General features: G+C 45.0%; 1 protein-coding gene across 1 annotated transcript in view; it reads right to left on the bottom strand.

Annotated features, from left to right (window-relative positions):
* The window catches only part of LOC126412095 (dmX-like protein 2), a 370,418-nt gene that overhangs the window by 54,912 nt on the left and 295,804 nt on the right, over window positions 1-19,702 (bottom strand). Inside the window, exon 53 of the mRNA XM_050081514.1 lies at window positions 1,227-1,310. Within this exon, the coding sequence (XP_049937471.1) occupies window positions 1,227-1,310 (84 nt within the window). The remainder of the gene's footprint in view (window positions 1-1,226; window positions 1,311-19,702) is intronic.

Raw genomic sequence — 19,702 nt, forward strand, 5'->3', positions numbered from 1 at the left:
TTACAAAAACTGTTTTTTGCTGACACACAGTGTATGTGAATGGTAATCTAAGTTATTTGTATTTTAATTGAAAACTCAAGCTATTTGTGGGGGAAATAATAAAATAATACTGCTATTCATACAATTGTGGTCTAATATATACTACTGCTCCATAGATGTTAATCTACAAGCACACAAAGATTTGTGAGTAAGAGTTGTCTCACTAGCATATGATGATAAGATAGGTTTAATGTCGACTTTACCAGAGGCAATATTTCCATCTTAAGGAAACTAAAAAGCTTTATTATTGCTATCTCCATTCCATGCTATTTTCAGACATTTTTCTTCTTAGATTGTTCTACATTTCATGTTCTCAACAACCTTCCTATTTACTTCTTTTCTTTTACTAAACTTCCAAACATTATGCATGGAGCTTAAATTATTTATTAGTTAACTCAGTTCAACATTTACCATACTTAAATTATCATTTCTGCATTGGTTTTCTGAAATTTTGTACCTCACACGCTCTATAAACTAAATGAACTCAATTAACTAAATGAAGCGTTTTGTTGTACTTCATAATTCGACTATTAAAATTTCAATTTTCGCTCCTCAACATTTCAAAAAATTATCCAATTAATAAATTCTCATTATACTCCATCACTTGTGTTCCTGTTCCAAACATATATTTTGTAAAATGGTAACAGGAATAAAAATCCTTAAAATAGTAACAAATGAAACACTAAAGCTAACATGAGCGCACACAAATACATACAAAATTCTTTGACCTGAAAGCACGTTCCACTTTCTGCAGAAATAATAATAGCTGTAATAATAATAATAATAACAATAATAATAGTTGTAATAATAATAAATAATATGTATGGATATGCAGAGGAAACAATGGAAAATATATTGTTCAGAAGAAAGATATTTCAGGCAGATCACGTGTTGTCAGCCAAGTAAGATTTGGCATAAGCAGTGCTTTCATCTAAAATTCTATTAATATCTACAGCTTTCATTATATAGCACCAAAATAACAAAAGCTTTTAATAAGATTTGAAATGTGCCAATATGCAGACATGACAAGCATTTGTGAGCTCAGACGTATCGTTATCCAGTCAAATCCATCCAGATTACTGAGTGCAATATTATGCAGTAATACTAATATTCACTACATGAAATGCAGTTTTAACATATTACACAAAATGCACTACATAACAGTGATAAAAGTGGGAGTTTCTCACCGGTTTCAGTAAATGTCGACTACGCTCTATGACAAACTGACAGAATCGTGGGTCGTGTGACCCAGGAAAGTTGAGTCCTTTCATCTGATGTAAGCAAGCAAAAGAAAGATATACACCGTGATTACATGACAATTATTTCCAACTTATAGAAGTGGAAAAATTCTGAGAGATTATGATGCACAGAACAAAAATTAGATGCCCTTGTGACTAAATATCGTTAAGGCAAGACCTGCTTATCCTTATTCGTAACTTGAAAATAGAGACACCAAAGTCCCTAAGTGAATATGGCCATTGGGAACCAAAACATAGAAGGAACATATACTTACCTTAATATTTGTGTCACACATGTTTGCATTCCTTCTAATCCTATTCAGTTGTACAAGCTCAAAGCAATAATGCTTGTGCCCTTATTGAACAAGTGGAAGCATGATTGTGCTTGTGGTTGTGGTTGCAATGTAGTGTACACCATTCGAATGTAAATATCATCTAGCAACATTTATTTCTTATTTGCATAGGGTGATAAAAGCGAACATCCATCTTTTATTTTACTTCATGTAATGTCACTCACACACAGTTGTCAGGGATAAGGTGCTACGGAATACATTTATAAAGATGACTGGTGTGCTGCTAATGAGAGATGTTTTACACAGGTGACTGGATGCTGTGAACTGTTATTAAAGTATTAAGGTGGACTAGTGTGTCAGCTTAATGATATAGTGGATGAGAAGTCACAAATCTAGAAAAGTATGGTGTATGCAGACATGCAAACTGTTTCCAGCATGTGATTATAATTTCACATTACAGAGGACTAGCACACACTGTTTGGCAGAGTTTGCTGTATATTGGACAAAAACTTGTGTACTTCCTAGAGCTTGTGTGTCATCTGTTTGCGAAAATTTGCATTGAATGGAGACATCTCTCATAGGCATAATACTAGCATGTGATGAACTGCTATGTGAAAGACTATAGCAATTTAATTTTCAGTATGTATTAACTCTGCACAGAGGGTTCAATGTGCAGCATATACAATTTTACCTTAGTGCTAAAGCAAACTGTTATTTGTGTCCAGTGATAATTTTTTGTGATGCTATATTTATACATTTCTGAAGAAGAGAAATTTGTTAACATCGAGTATAGATTTAAGTGTCAGGAAGTTATTTCTGAAAGTATTTGTATGGAGTGTAGCCATGTATGGAAGTGAAACATGGACGGTAAATAGTTTGGACAAGAAGAGAATAGAAGCTTTTGAAATGTGGTGCTACAGAAGAATGCTGAAGATTAGATGGGTAGATCACATAACTAATGAGGAAGTATTGAATAGGATTGGGGAGAAGAGAAGTTTGTGGCACAACTTGACCAGAAGAAGGGATCGGTTGGTAGGACATGTTCTGAGGCATCAAAGGATCACCAATTTAGTATTGGAGGGCAGCGTGGAGGGCAAAAATCATAGGGGGAGACCAAGAGATGAATACACTAAGCAGATTCAGAAGGATGTAGGTTGCAGTAGGTACTGGGAGATGAAGAAGCTTGCACAGGATAGAGTAGCATGGAGAGCTGCATCAAACCAGTCTCAGGACTGAAGACCACAACAACAACAACATATTTATACATATAAGTGATTTTTTTACCTCAAGAAGTCAAAACCCACTTGCTGTTGTACATAAAAAATATTTCACTTTCATTTCTTAATCAATGTGTAGTGCACTGTTAAAAGATGAACGGTTTTGGAGTACACTATTCTGGTCAATCAAGTGGATAGACAAGTGTAGCCATGATTTTAGGTAAAGTAACAAGATGCTGCTAAATGGACACCTCATAATTATTGGAACTAGTGCTACAGCAAATATTTTCTAGTTGGAGAATTGGTCATGGCATTCCTGTTCTTGGAATGTTAATATATACATGTAGAGTTTGTTTTCACATGGTAGATACATTTGCTGCTCAGAAGAAACATTACAATAGGTGTTCTGCAACCAATCCTCTAATGAACTGAAGAGCACTGAAGAAAACGGTGTCTCTTTTTGGTCTTAGGCATTGAATTAAAAACACTGAAGAATATGGTCTCTCTGTTTGGTCTTAGGCACTTAAAGATATCTTCATGATTCGAGAAATTAACAGTGGTTGGATCATGTTAATGTTGACCATTTTATCCTCAAAAAACAGTAGTATTATCTAGAATATTATTGTTCCTCCCATGACACTAGACTTTGAAGTCACAACAGGATACCGCATACTCCTCATGGTGTCAAATTATTTTACAGGATGTTTACTGCACTATTTATTTATACCCACAATACTCCCCCCCCCCCCCCCCCCCCCACTAAATACTCCATGCTTCATATAACAACTTATTCCTAAGCTAGGAGTGTCACATTGACATAAATCCTGCAATCTTTGTTTCTGGAAACAGTGGGATTGTGACTAGGCAGTCCAGTCGCAGTTCTGACACTGTTCCCAAGCAACTGCATCAAACTGTTAATTTTTGAAACTTTCAGCACAACTTCAAAGATACAGTCTAAAAGTTTTAGGTTATTTTACATTCTTAAAATTCAAGCCACTCTGAAAACATGATTTCGTCTGCAAAGGTAAAATGATATATTGTTGAAGGGGGGTAACTGGGCATCTAGATTCATAAAAGGTATTTTAAAGGACTTTCTCCTACTGGACAGAGAATGCTGTTCCACAGATACTCATGGATGATCAACAAGCAAATTAATCTGACTATGAGCTTTGCAGCTCAACTACTATAACTTCATTACCAAAATTAGTAACTTCTTTTCTACAAACTACAGATGTTGTCCTATGTCAAATGATGATTATGAATTATTTAAAACTAATATCACATAATGATTCAAGAGAAAAATCTCGAGAAGAAATCCTCCAGAATTAAGATACACACAGCAAAGAAGGGGGAAAAAGATCTTGTCTTTATGTCTTGTAAACAGTGATGCCATAGAGCAAGTTTAAAGTAAAGATCATTGGGAAATCAGAAAAAATGACAAACTGTGAAAGAAAGACAGTTATAACACAAAATACAGATAAGCCACAAAAACCACAGCATGTGGTAATAAAGAAATAATAAAAAACCCTGAAATTATGTTAAAACTTCTGCAAAACATGTCTGTGTACAAATAAGAAAAAATTCTGATCACTCAAGGTAGAACCTATCCAAAAACAAAAAAGCATTTCATCAACTTGCTGTATTTTGATGTAGTAGGGATATTACAGTACCACACTACTCTAGCATCACAGTGTTGTTGATGGAACATGGCAGTTATATGAAGACAAAAAGGATGTTTTTGTCTTGCCACAAAGAGGATGCTGGCTATGAAAACACACAAAAACACACACAAACACAAAAACACACACAAACACAAAAACACACACACACACACACACACACACACACACACACACAAATTACTACTACTCTTCACTCACTGCAACAAACTAACTTACCGACTAAATCTAAAATTAATCTAATCATATGTGCACTTACTTAATTGATAACCACTTTTCTGTCAAAGTATGACAAATCGCTATGTAATACAAAAAATACCAAAGTAAATTACATCGAATCAAGTAGAAGATACAACTGATATACTGCAGTACACGCAGATATATAAATTTAGTAGATGAACAATACAAAAAACACCAGAGATCTAAAATTTGGAACTGGGTACTTTTTATTAAAACATGAGCAGCACTTCTATGTAAACTGGAATGCTTGCATGTGTAATACTGACAAGGTGCAAAAATGGTTATTACATAGCTCCAGGTATTTTTTGCACAATCTTGTTAATGAGTCTTAGTGCTCTACTTGGCTGAAAGATCACGAAAACTTATGGCATATGGACACGCACTTTTAAATCCATTACCCAAATACAACAGCAACAAAACAAGATTTAAGATGAAGTTTTTTCCTGTTATTTTCTACTGGCATGTTTCTTTTGGACATTGTTTAAACAAAGAAAACTTTGCCAGAAAGGTAGTACAGGGTAGTCAAGTTGAACAGTTTTTGACAGTTTAGTTATATATTTTTCACATAGCTGTGATTCTACAGTAATTTTTTCTCACAAAAGAGATTTTTACATAAGCAGGATTGAATTTTTAGTAGTCTAGGATGTGGGTTCCATATATGTACAGCAACAATGAAAATACTTTAAATGTTACACACTGATGTGGGACGTTGAGTTGTTAATTGGAGTCAGATCCAGTGGATAAATTACAGCATCAATTTAGATGCAACAATATAACAATTAAATGCCCTTGTCCTCTGATTACTCCACATTTAATGTCAAGCATATCCAAAGGTTTCTAATAAGATATTTGTGTTACAATAAATAGAGACAGGTCTAGAGACTGAACACTTGTGACTGAACAATTTCAATGCTAATTACACATGTCTACATTGTACCACAAACTGACAGTACCAAATTTTATAAATTACTTATAATTAAACCATAAAACAATGGCCAGTGATAATGATGGAGTAACATAGAAGTATGGCAAACAAGCATAGGGTGATATGACTGGCAACATTTAAGTGCAAAATGCTGTGAAAAGAAAGTCATGAATGTTACCAGCTTTGCCAGACAATCCACACAGCAGCACTGAAATGGACAGAAAAGCCTTAAATATCAGAATGTTATTTGTCTTGGCCATTGTTATAGTCAGTTTTGAAATAAAATTTAAAAAATGAATTACAAAATTACAAGGAGACAGGAGGCGAATTTATAAATATTTTTGCTCATCACTGGCTTTGCGCATACTCCAGAAGCACATGCCCGGCAGTTTCCTCATTTGGTATCAAGTGGCGTGCACTCCGTATCATTCCACGGGCACTTGGTATCATGCGGTGTGCACTCACTCAACATGAAATAGAAGCACCAATGGGCTCAGCAAGTGTTGGAATGCATTTTGAACTAGAATATCTTATTAGTTGTCGACTTTACATGTTTTTTTATGGAAAACGTGAATGCTGTATACCTGCAATTCATCAAGTATTACCACAGCATTTGAGTATGATTATGTATAACAAAACATAAGGTGGTAATCAAATTCTGAATGTTACTGAAGCTCGTTGCTTTAGCTGTGGAACTCTAAATTTGCATGAAAGAAAGTTGATGAAATAATATTCGCATTCAGTCTGCAACTAAAATTGCATGACACTGAGACATATTTTGGGCACTACAAATGAAAAACATTTATGTTGATGAGCCTAGCAATTGCTTATAATTGTCTACTTTGTTTTCAATTAACAAATAACTTCAATCCGGCTACACTGTAGATGCTCATGAGTAAATCGAACAAATGAACTAATATGACTCTGATGATATGTGAAATGCACCGTGGATGCGTACACTGAAAATCTGCAGCCTATGTGGAAATGAGAGCAAACACATTATATCTGCATGGCTGTGGACAAGCACGACATCCATATGGCCTCAGCCAAATGCTTACTGCTTGTGTTGTTATGCGAAGAAGCATCAGTTGTCTTCAAAAACTTCTGCCAATGTTCATGAAGTGTATTCTCTCTCTCGCGCACTGCAGGTGTGTGCAGACCTCGCAGATATGGCACGTGCTTGCAAGGCTCTAGAAAGTACTATCAGGAGTACTTAGAATTTTCTCTTCTGAAGAGAAGGAGCCATTACATCTCCTTGTAATTTTACTTATTTCAACCAAACTTCCCTCTTGACACAAAAATTAAATACATGCAATGATATATCCACATATTTACAGAATGTCCACTGTGACTCAATAACTGTTACTCAGCAAAACCTTTTTTTCAAAGTGTGTTATTGAAACATTGTGGAACAACTCTCTTATATACCGAAAGAAACCAAATAACCACTTGAAGTTACTTCTCACACCTTCTCAATAAGTAAAATATAACGTATGTTTTCAAATGGATACAGATAGAAAAGATTTCTGTTTGACGGAGGATATAATTTCAAACATCAAACAATAAAAGTCATAGGAAAGGGGGTGGGGGGAGGATGAATGAAATATTTTCAAACTTTGTGCACTGTTGGAGTTTCATTGTAGTTCACACTTTTGCTCTGTCTTCCTGTCTCTCACTCAATCCACCGTCTGGCAGAATGACTTAACTTGACAGACATATTTGCCATGCACTGCCTGATGAACGAACTCTTGCTTTTCAAAAGCACTGTATTATATTTATTGGTCCTGTTGTCTACAAAAGCACCTTTTGGATTAGACATTGAACAAGTCAAGTTATAAGTACACTTTCTGAATGTGACTTCTAGGCATACTTATTTAGGGTTACAGTGACAAACTTTATACATTAGGTATTTATAAAACACACACAACTTTAAATATTTTTCAGTGGAGTAAAAGCAGTGATGCTGTAAATATGACTTTAGAGATTTTCTAAAGGTTTTGACCTCAGTAACAGCTTTTATGTTTTCTGGAAGTATGTTATGAAGTTTAATTCCCACGTGGAAAGTACCTTTTTAGCAGAGAGATGTGTTGATTTGGGTTATAGGTAAATTTTTGTTTTGTCTGGTGGAATGGTCATGTATATCACAATTTCTTTTCTTTTTTCAGTCTGCAGTCCTTGCCTATTACATTTATTTTAAAGAATCTAAGAGTTTTCATAATGTGTACAAATGGTAATGGAGGAATACTAGATGTCTTAAACAGAGATTTGCAAGAGCCTCTAGGTTTGCATCCAAACATGATTCTAATGGCCCCTTTTTTGTAGTTTGAAAGAGCTATTAGCTGTTTTAGAATTTATCCAGAAAGTGAATCCATATTTATTACTATTTTCTCACTGCAACACAATTTTAGTGAGGAAAGAAGGTAACATGTCTTGCTCAGTTCTGCACTGCTCTGCAGCCCAAGTCCTTGGTATTTGGTTTCAGTACTGTTACTAACCAGTTTGTCACTGACAGATACCAGTGGGATAAACATGTCCTTGTTTGGAGCATTGTGGAATTTTAGTGCAATGGTATTTTTACTATTTATTACTCTATTATTATTCTATGCCCAGCTGCTAACTTATTTTGTGACAGTGTTTACTGATTGCTGTAATTGTTCTTTGCTGTCTCCCTTTAGTAGGATTGTGGTGTCATCTGCAAATATGATTATTTTACATGCATACACATTTAAGTTGAGATTTATACAGGATGATTTTTTCCACTGTGTACAAACTCTGGGGACTGATCAATGACAGGATATGGAACAAAAAATGTCTAATGAACTTATGCCCAGAAATACATAGTTTCCATGCTAGAGACCATTTACTCAATCATACAATGTTACAGAGAGTGTGGTCTAATATGTGCTGTAGCACATAGCCACAGTTACTACGACTTGAAAATGGTTTCCTTGTGCCTCAATGGCTCTGAGCACTATGTGACTTAGCTTCTGAGGTCATCAGTTGCCTAGAACTTAGAACTAATTAAACGTAACTAACCTAAGGACATCACACACATCCATGCCCGAGGCAGGATTCGAACCTGCGACCGTAGCGGTCGCTCAGCTCCAGACTGTAGCGCCTCAATGCATGTGTGTACATGATGTCGCATGTTCTGTCTCACATGTTCACATCGACCAGGCTGCATCTGAACAGTGTCAAAGGCAGCATTAATACACTGCTCCAATGTCTCCACAGCTGGAATGGGCTCTGCATACACAATACTTTTAAGATGGCCCCATGACTAGAAATTGTATGGGTTGAGATCCAGTGAACAAGCAGGCCATGCAACTTTCGTCCAATTCACAGACCAGGAAAGACATGACTGAGATGTGTCACGATGTTAACAGCAAAGTGGGCTGGATCACCATTATGTAGCAGCCACATAACCCTTCGAATCATCAGCAGCAGGGGAAGAAACACTGATAGTTCTGGCCTGTTAGGTGATGTGGAAGGAAGACTGGTCCCAAAATATGGTCGCCAATTATTTCGGCCCACACATTCCACCTGTACCGATGCTGATAATTTGCTATCACCATACCATGACGGTTCTGCATACTATCCCACAGATGACTGTTATGAAAGTTGAAGACACCACTGCCCATAAAGATGGCCTCATCTGTGAATGACACAAATCCCAGAATCGTTGTTGCCCGGTGAATAAACCAGTGACAAAACTGCTCCAAATGCGGGAAGTCTGACGCTAGTAAGCCCTGCACATGTTGAAAATGATAAGGAAGTCATGGAGAATGTTACACATAGTCATCTGGCTTACCCTGTACTAGCAGGCCACGCCTGGTAATGACACGTTTGTCGCCTTTCACAGTGTTAATCACATTTTCCTCCATGTATGGTGTCCGAACATTTCGTGTACATCCTTCATGATTTCTTGCTTCCTGAATCGACCATGTCTCAGACAAACAACCAAACACTATTGCAAACATTCAATGCTGTGGTTGTTGTCGGTGGGGATAGGTCTCCTGATACAACCTTGCTGCCCACCGTCCATTGCCATTTACCTTTCTGTAAGTAAATGCCATGTCGGCAAGCTCTCGATTCGATTATGGAACCATTGTGTAGAACACTGGATTAGATCCACTACAAGGTGAGTCAGCAAGATAAGTGAGTCGGACACAACATTACCAATTACTATGGCAGGAGAGAGTGCTTGGACATGATGAGTGAGGGACAGTACCACCCTCTAGGAGGAAAAAATGCATACTGTAACTATGGCTGCATGGTACAGCTCGTATTAGACCACAACCTTTATAACAAAGTATGACTGAATAAGTGGTCTCTAGCATGGAAACCATGCATTTCTGTACTTAAGTTCATTAGACCTTTTCTGTTCTGTATCCTCATCAATCAATACCTAGAATTTGTAATCGGTGGAAAAAATCACGCTGTATACAGAAGGAACACAAGGGATCCCAGTACTGATTGGTGTGGTACACCAAGTTTAATTAGTGTTCAGATATAATTCTTAGGTGGACATTTGTGTGTTCATGCACAGTGCCTGCTTAAGATTGCTCAGGAAGGAACTTATCCAGTTGTTGGACAGACCTCAAATAGAATACTTTTCAAGCTTTGACAGCAGAATCTTATGATACACCATGTCAAAAGCTTTTCACAGGTCAATAAATATTCCTACTGATATGTGTTTTGTCCCTAACCCTGAAAATGAAATTGATGCACTCATGAAAAGAAGTTGTCGTTGATCTCTCATTTCTGCGTCCACGTTGTTCACTGCATAGGATATTGTACATAACATTGCCTAGTATGAAGGCGTATTCGCTATAGTATTTTCAAGTTTTACTTTTAAGATTATTTTACTTAGAAAGGTCATTATTTCTGTTTTGGAATTTTTTAGATTTTGGCATATCTGTGTGGACCGACTAAACTTTGCTGCACTATACTTATTTCCAATAAGAACAGATGTTGGCAACTAGTCTCTGTGTCCAATTGTAGGCAGCCAAATGGTGGATATTACAACGGTAGCTAACAAATATCTATTAACTAGTACTTTCACATTCTGCTTTTTCCACTTGAAGTTTGGTTGGTTGATTTTTGGGGGAGGTGACCAAACAGGGAGGCCATTAGTTACATCAGATTAGGGAAGGATGGGTAACAAAATCGTCTGTGGTCTCTCCAGGGAAACATCCCGGCATTTGCCTGAAATGATTTAGGGAAATCACAGAAAATCTATATCAGGATGGCCAGATGTGGGTTTGAACCATTATTTTCCCGAATGAGAGTCCAGTGTGCTAACCACTGCGCCACCTCATTCAGTTTGAAGTTGATATTACTGATCATACAGTACCTTTTATACTGAAATGTTATTAATGATTTTGTCTAAAATACAAATCTTAGTGGTGGCGACAAAATAATAAGAAATATGTTATGCATATGGCTCTTTCTTCATTTTCTGAATTTGCAGCTTTTTTGGTTGTTGTTACATTAAATGCTTAATATTTTTCCTGCAACTGAAACAGAAACACCATTGGCCACTGGCTGCACAAATCAGCTGTACCAGCATCTTAACTTCTCATGACCACCCAAGGCAGGCATTGCCAAAATATAAATTGAGGTTAAAGCATGAATGGCACCTCATACAGTTTTACTAATCACTCTATAGTTAATGTGATTAGGAAGTGAAGTAAAATTTTTTGCTAAGCCAGATTCAATGAAGATTCCACTTGATTGCACGACCAATTTCAGAATGTTACAAAACCAATGCATTTTTATTTATTTGCATTAACAATGGTATAAAACATACTGTAACTATTTATGTGATAAAGTGAAAACTTTACTGAGAGTGGGGATTTGAAGACAATTTACTCGAACTACTATTTTCTTTGTTTTGACACAAACAATAGCTGTATGGAAAACTATTTTTTTAAAAGGAGTCTAAAAAAATACCACAATTTCTGGGAGGTATAAAATATGTTTACAGAAAGCCTTGGTTACTTATTCAGAAATGAATTTGAGCATTCAGGAGAGAGAGAGAGAGAGAGAGAGAGAGAGAGAGAGAGAGAGAGAGAGAGAGAGAGATGACAGGATATGGAACAAAAAAGGTCTAATGAACTTATGCCCAGAAATACATAGTTTCCATGCTAGAGACCATTTACTCAATCATAGATTGTTACAGAGAGTGTGGTAAGAAAGGTAAAAGAACAAAACTGCAAAATTACAGACCAATAACCCTAACTTCTGTTTGCTGTACAATCCATAAACACATTCTCAGTACGAATATAATAAACTTTTTTGAGGCTAACAGCTTATGTCCACGAGTCAGCATGGTTCATGGTTTTTACTAAGCATCACTCATGTGAAAAGCAGCTTGCCCTTTTCTCATATGATATACTGACAACCACGGATGAAGGGCAACAGGCAGACTATAATTCTAGATTTCCAGAAAGCACTTGACACAGTGCCCCATTGCAGGAAATTAATGAAGGTACAAGGATATGGAATAAGTTCACAGATATGTGAGTGGCTCGAAGACTTCTTAAATAATAAGAACACAGTATGTCGTCCTTGATGGTGAATGTTCATCAGAGGCACACTTACTGTCAGGAGTGCACCAGGGAAGTGTGATAGGACCGCTGTCGTTCTCTATATACATAAATGATTTGACTGACAGGGTGGGCAGCAACCTGTGATTGTTTGCCGATGATGCTGTGGAGTACGGTAAGGTGTCCAAATTGAGTGACTGCAGGAAGGTACAAGACGACTTAGACAAAATTTATAGTTGGTGTGGTGAATGGCAGCTATCTCTGAACATGGAAAAACATTAGTTAATGCAGATGAGTACCAAGATCAAATCTGTAATGTTTGGATACAGTATTACTAGTGTCCTGCTTGACACAATCGAGTCATTTAAATAACTGGGCGTAACATTGCAAAGCAGTATGAGGTAAAATGAGCATGTGAGAACTGTGGTAGGGAAGGTGAATGGTTGGCTATGGTTAATTGGGAGAATTTTAGGAAAGAGTGGTTCACCTGTAAAGGAGACCGCATATAGGACATTGGTGCAACCTATTCTTGAGTACTGCTTAAGGGTTTGGGATCCGTACCAGATCAGATTGAAGGAAGACATCGAAACAATTCAGAGGTGTGCTGCTGGATTTCCTTCCTGGAATAGTTCTGCAAGTCAGAATGGTGGCACTGCTGTCACTTCCTACTCATCGAATTATTCTCTCTTATTGAAGTATGCAGGTGTGTAAGGTCAGTCATGACTCTGGATGACCAACTGTCAGGAACAGATGGCCTCCAATGAAGATGTGATTTGTGACAGTGTAAGAAGAAAATAAGTGATGCAGTGTGTACAATTGCAAATGTGCTTCATTAAAGATAGAGCCATGGCTGGAAAAAGTTAGATACTATAGTCCACACTTTAGAAGAAGAATGTATGAAGTTTGTCCATCTCCACTGTGAGAAAACAGTATGTGCTCCAGCAAATGAAAAATGGGCACAGAACAATGTCAGTGTCATGTTACTGCAAACAAAAAGCACGCTATTTGTGAATTCTTTTGGTCACGACAACTTGCATTTATGGGCAACAGCGAGTTGAGTAGCTTATCATCCAGACTAAAGACTGCTGTTAATCTGTTTTAATAATTAATCACCATTTACACAATATGCTTTATTCTCAGGTTCTCTTTTCCTTTACTTTTGTCACAGACTTGACAATGTGTCAAAAGTTCGCATGTGACAAGTTAAATTGTTGGACATTCTCTGAATACAGTTAATTTGTACACCAAAAACCAACTCGAGTGATGAATTTTTGGTTAAATGGACAGCAGAGGAGACTTAAAGAGTCAAGTCTCTGAGCATACCGAGACAATGAGTTTGGAGATGACATCATAAGACCTGAGTTTAAATTGATTACACAGATTTCTTTTCTGATTTCCAGCAGTTACGTAGAAATGGAGAGCTGAATCAAACCAGTCTTCAGACTGAAGACAACAACAAAAAAAAAAAGCATAAATGAAAGTAGGTCTATGAGCTGAAATGGCACAGGCACAGGCGTTCCACAACTTTGCCTAAACCACTGGATTATTTGCTACAAATACTACATATGACCTGGGAAGAAGTACTATGGAGGTAAGAACCACCTAGCTTCCATAGGGGTGACGACAGAGATGGAAAGGTATTGGTAACTGCAGTATTTATATTGCTATTCAAGACAGGTGTGTGTGTGTGTGTGTGTGTGTGTGTGTGTGTGTGTGTGTGTGTGTGTGTGTGTGTGTGGAAGGGGGGAGGGGGTGGTACCAGAATGTGTTACAGGTGGTATACACAGCTGAGCAGAGAGAGGGAGAGGATGAGATACATAGTGTAAAGAGGATAAAATGACATTGGAAAAGGGGACAAGTAAATCGACAGACAAGGGATGGAGGAGATGGGGAAGGGAGATCGAAAAAGAGGACAAGGGCAGAGAGGGGGGACGAGGGGAGGAGGTCGACAAGGGCAGAGAGGGGGGACGAGGGGAGGAGGTCGACAAGGGCAGAGAGGGGGGACGAGGGGAGGAGGTCGAGAAGGGGGGAGGAGGTCGACAAGGGGAGGAGGAGGTCGACAAGGGGAGGAGGAGGTCGACAAGGGGGGGAGGAGGTCGACAAGGGGGGGAGGAGGTCGACAAGGGGGGGAGGAGGTCGACAAGGGGAGGAGGGGAGAAGGTGAAGAAGGGCAGAGAGGGGGAGGAGGGGAGAAGGTGAACAAGAGCAGAGAGGGGGAGGAGGGGATAAGGTGAACAAGGGCAGGGAGGGGGAGGAGGGGAATAGGAGGAGGACAAGGGCAGGGAGAGGGAGGAGGGGAATAGGAGGAGGACAAGGGCAGAGAGGGGGAGGAGGGGAATAGGAGGAGGACGAGGGCAGAGAGGGGGAGGAGGGGAATAGGAGGAGGACAAGGGCAGAGAGGGGGAGGAGGGGAATAGATAGAGGACAAGGGCAGAGAGGAGGAGGATGGGAAGAGGAGGAGGATGGGAAGAGGAGGAGGACAAGGGCAGAGAGGGGGAGGAGGGGAAGAGGAGGAGGACAAGGGCAGAGAGGGAGAGGAGGGGAAGAGGAGGAGGACAAGGGCAGAGAGGGAGAGGAGGGGAAGAGGAGGAGGACAAGGGCAGAGAGGGAGAGGAGGGGAAGAGGAGGAGGACAAGGGCAGAGAGGGGGAGGAGGATGGGAAGAGGAGGAGGACAAGGGCAGAGAGGGGGAGGAGGGGAAGAGGAGGAGGACAAGGGCAGAGAGGGGAGGAGGGGAAGAGGAGGAGGACAAGGGCAGAGAGGGGGAGGAGGGGAAGAGGAGGAGGACAAGGCAGAGAGGGGGAGGAGGGGAATAGAAGGAGGACAAGGCAGAGAGGGGGAGGAGGGGAATAGGAGGAGGACAAGGGCAGAGAGGGGGAGGAGGGGAAGAGGAGGAGGACAAGGGAAGAGAGGGGAAAGAGAAGAGAGGAGAGGAGATGAAAGACAAGGGCAGAGAGGGGAAAGAGAAGAGAGGAGGGAAGATGGAAGACAAGGAAAGAGAGGGGAAAGAGAGGAGGCGAGATGGAGGACATGGACAGAGATGGGGACAGAGAGGAGGCGAGATGGAGGACGAGGACAGGGACAGAGATGGGTAAGAGAGGAGGGGTAGGGGAGGGAGCAGTAGGGGTGAGGGGGATAGGGGGGAGGGGGAACGAGGGGTAAGGGAGGACGAGGAGGGGGGAGGGAGGACGAGGAGGGGGGAGGGAGGACGAGGAGGGCGGAAGAGGACGAGGAGGGGGGAAGAGGATGAGGAGTGGGGGAGGGAGGACGAGGAGGGGTGAGACAGGACGAGGGAGGACGAGGAGGGGGGAGGGAGGACGAGGAGGGGGGAGACAGGACGAGGGAGGACGAGGAGGGGGAGGGAGGGAGGCAGGACGAGGAGTGGGGAGGGGGGACGAGGAGTGGGGAGGGGGGACGAGGAGTGGGGAGGGGGGACGAGGAGTGGGGAGGGGGGACGAGGAGTGGGGAGGGGGGACGAGGAGTGGGGAGGGGGGACGAGGAGTGGGGAGGGGGGACGAGGAGTGGGGAGGGGGGACGAGGAAAAGGAGTAGGAGGAGGAGGAGGAGGAGGAGGAGGAGGAGGAGGAGGAGGAGGAGGAGGAGGGAAAGGGGAAGGGAGGAGGAGGGGGAGGAGAGAAAGGAGGGAAAGGGAGGAGGAGGAGGAGGAGGAGGAGGAGGAGGGAAAGGGAGGAGGAGGAGGGAAAGGGAGGAGGAGGAGTGAAAGGGAGGAGGAGGAGGAGGAGGGGGAGGGAAAGGGAGGAGGAGGAGGAGGAGGAGGAGGAGGAGGAGGAGGGAAAGGGAGGAGGAGGAGGAGGAGGAGGAGGAGGAGGGAAAGGGAGGAGGAGGAGGAGGGAAAGGGAGGAGGAGGAGGAGGGAAAGGGAGGAGGAGGAGGAGGAGGAGGAGGAGGAGGAGGGAAAGGGAGGAGGAGGAGGAGGAGGAGGAGGAGGAGGAGGAGAGGAGGAGAGTAGGGGAAGGAAAGCCAGGGGAGAGTAGAAGGAGTACGAGTGAGGAGAGCACGACAGGAAGGGGGGAAAAGCACGACGGGAGGGGCGGAGAGCACGGCGTGAGGGGGGGCGGAGAGCACGACTGGAGGGGGGGCGGAGAGCACGACTGGAGGGGGGGCGGAGAGCACGACTGGAGGAGGGGCGGAGAGCACGACTGGAGGGGGGGGCGAGAGCACGACGGGAGGGGGGGGCCAGAGCACGACGGGAGGGGGGGGCCAGAGCACGACGGGAGGGGGGGCCAGTGCACGACGGGAGGGGCGGGGGCGAGAGCACGACGGGAGGGGGGGGCGAGAGCACGACGGGAGGGGGGGCGAGAGCACGACGGGAGGGGGGGCGAGAGCACGACGGGAGGGGGGGCGAGAGCACGACGGGAGGGGGGGCGAGAGCACGACGGGAGGGGGGGGCGAGAGCACGACGGGAGGGGGGGGCGAGAGCACGACGGGAGGGGGGGGCGAGAGCACGACGGGAGGGGGGGGCCAGAGCACGACGGGAGGGGGGGGCCAGAGCACGACGGGAGGGGGGGCCAGTGCACGACGGGAGGGGCGGGGGCGAGAGCACGACGGGAGGGGGGGGGCGAGAGCACGACGGGAGGGGGGGGCGAGAGCACGACGGGAGGGGGGCGAGAGCACGACGGGAGGGGGGGCGAGAGCACGACGGGAGGGGGGGGCGAGAGCACGACGGGAGGGGGCGGGCGAGAGCCCGACGGGAGGGGGGGGCGAGAGCACGACGGGAGGGGGGGGCGAGAGCACGACGGGAGGGGGGGGCGAGAGCACGACGGGAGGGGGGGGCGAGAGCACGACGGGAGGGGGGGGCGAGAGCACGACGGGAGGGGGGGGGCGAGAGCACGACGGGAGGGGGGGGGCACGACGGGAGGGGGGGGGCGAGAGCACGACGGGAGGGGGGGGCGAGAGCACGACGGGAGGGGGGGGCGAGAGCACGACGGGAGGGGGGGGCGAGAGCACGACGGGAGGGGGGGGCGAGAGCACGACGGGAGGGGGGGGGCGAGAGCACGACGGGAGGGGGGGGGCGAGAGCACGACGGGAGGGGGGGCGAGAGCACGACGGGAGGGGGGGCGAGAGCACGACGGGAGGGGGGGGGGCGAGAGCACGACGGGAGGGGGGGGCGAGAGCACGACGGGAGGGGGGGGCGAGAGCACGACGGGAGGGGGGGGCGAGAGCACGACGGGAGGGCGGGGGCGAGAGCACGACGGGAGGGGGGCGCGCGAGAGCACGACGGGAGGGGGGGCAGAGCACGACGGGAGGGGGGGCAGAGCACGACGGGAGGGGGGGCAGAGCACGACGGGAGGGGGGGCAGAGCACGACGGGAGGGGGGGCAGAGCACGACGGGAGGGGGGGCAGAGCACGACGGGAGGGGGGGCAGAGCACGACGGGAGGGGGGGCAGAGCACGACGGGAGGGGGGGCAGAGCACGACGGGAGGGGGGGCAGAGCACGACGGGAGGGGGGGCAGAGCACGACGGGAGGGTGGGGAGAGCACGACGGGAGGTGGGAGAGCACGACGGGAGGGGGAGGAAAAAGTGCACAGAACGAGAGAGGGCAGAGGAAGAAGTGCACAGAGCGAGAGAGGGCAGAGGAAGAAGTGCACAGAGCGAGAGAGGGCAGAGGAAGAAGTGCACAGAGCGAGAGAGGGCAGAGGAAGAAGTGCACAGAGCGAGAGAGGGCAGAGGAAGAAGTGCACAGAGCGAGAGAGGGCAGAGGAAGAAGTGCACAGAGCGAGAGAGGGCAGAGGAAGAAGTGCACAGAGCGAGAGAGGGCGGAGGAAGTAGGGCACAGAGCGAGAGAGGGCAGAGGAAGAAGTGCACAGAGCGAGAGCGAGAGAGAGAGAGAGAGAGAGAGAGAGAGAGAGAGAGAGAGAGAGAGGAAGAAGTGGACAGAGAGAGAGGGCAGGGGAAGAAGTGGACAGAGAGGGGGAGGAAGAAGTGGACAGAGAGGGGGAGGAAGAAGTGGACAGAGAGGGGGAGGAAGAAGTGGACAGAGAGGGGGAGGAAGAAGTGGACAGAGAGGGGGAGGAAGAAGTGGACAGAGAGGGGGAGGAAGAAGTGGACAGAGAGGGGGAGGAAAAAGTGGACAGAGAGGGGGAGGAAAAAGTGGGCAGAGAGGGGGAGGAAAAAGTGGACAGAGAGGGGGAGGTAGAAGTGGTCAGAGAGGGGGAGGTAGAAGTGGTCAGAGAGGGGGAGGTAGAAGTGGTCAGAGAGGGGGAGGAAGAAGTGGTCAGAGAGGGGGAGGAAGAAGTGGTCAGAGAGGGGGAGGAAGAAGTGGTCAGAGAGGGGGAGGGAGAAGTGGACAGAGAGGGGGAGGAAGAAGTGGACAGAGAGGGGGAGGAAGAAGTGGACAGAGAGGGGGAGGAAGAAGTGGCAGAAAGGGGGAGGAAGAAGTGGACAGAGAGGGGGAGGAAGAAGTGGACAGAGAGGGGGAGGAAGAAGTGGACAGAGAGGGGGAGGAAGAAGTGGACAGAGAGGGGGAGGAAGAAGTGGACAGAGAGGGGGAGGAAGAAGTGGACAGAGAGGGGGAGGAAGAAGTGGACAGAGAGGGGGAGGAAGAAGTGGACAGAGAGGGGGAGGAAGAAGTGGACAGAGAGGGGGAGGAAGAAGTGGACAGAGAGGGGGAGGAAGAAGTGGACAGAGAGGGGGAGGAAGAAGTGGACAGAGAGGGGGAGGAAGAAGTGGACAGAGAGGGGAGGAAGAAGTGGGCAGAGAGGGGTAGGAAAAGAAGCAGCAGGTGGATTTACAGAGAGGGGGGAGGAAGAGAAGCAGCAGGTGGGTTCACAGAGAGGGGGGAGGAAGAGAAGCATCAGGTGGGTTCACAGAGAGGGGGGACGAAGAGAAGCAGCAGGTGGGTTCACAGAGAGGGGGGAGAAAGAGAAGCAGCAGGTGGGTTCACAGAGAGGGGGGAGAAAGAGAAGCAGCAGGTGGGTTCACAGAGAGGGGGGAGAAAGAGAAGCAGCAGGTGGGTTCCCAGAGAGGGGGGGGGGGGAGAAGAAGCAGGTGTACACAGAAAGGGATGAGAGGAGGAAGAAGAGACGGACACACTCAAAGAGAGAGAGAGAGAGAGAGAGAGGATGTGGACACACACACACACACACACACACACACACACACACAGAGAGAGAGAGAGAGAGAGAGAGAGAGAGAGAGATGGGGTGAATGATTTATGGGTGCTCAACAGTTACGTTATCAGTGTCTGATGCATATTAAAGGACATGAATATGAATAAAATCACTAAAAATGTTGCATATACTGTAGATGAAACCTAAAAAATGACACTCGTGCACTCCCAGCCCACACGCATTAACCCTCACTATGACACTGAAATAACTCAGGACTGTTGACATAGCTACTCGGCTGTTGCATATGCTTTTTCACTTCCTGCAATAACCTTGTGCCCTGGTATCCACCCCCCCAACCCCCAACTCCACCTCATTCATTGTAGCTGGAGGATGACATCCTGGATGACTATCCGCTGGCTACAAGTGTTGGACAAAAACGCAGGGCAGTCAGAG

Source organism: Schistocerca serialis, chromosome 7 (genome assembly GCF_023864345.2).
Source record: "Schistocerca serialis cubense isolate TAMUIC-IGC-003099 chromosome 7, iqSchSeri2.2, whole genome shotgun sequence".
NCBI lineage: Eukaryota > Metazoa > Arthropoda > Insecta > Orthoptera > Acrididae > Schistocerca > Schistocerca serialis.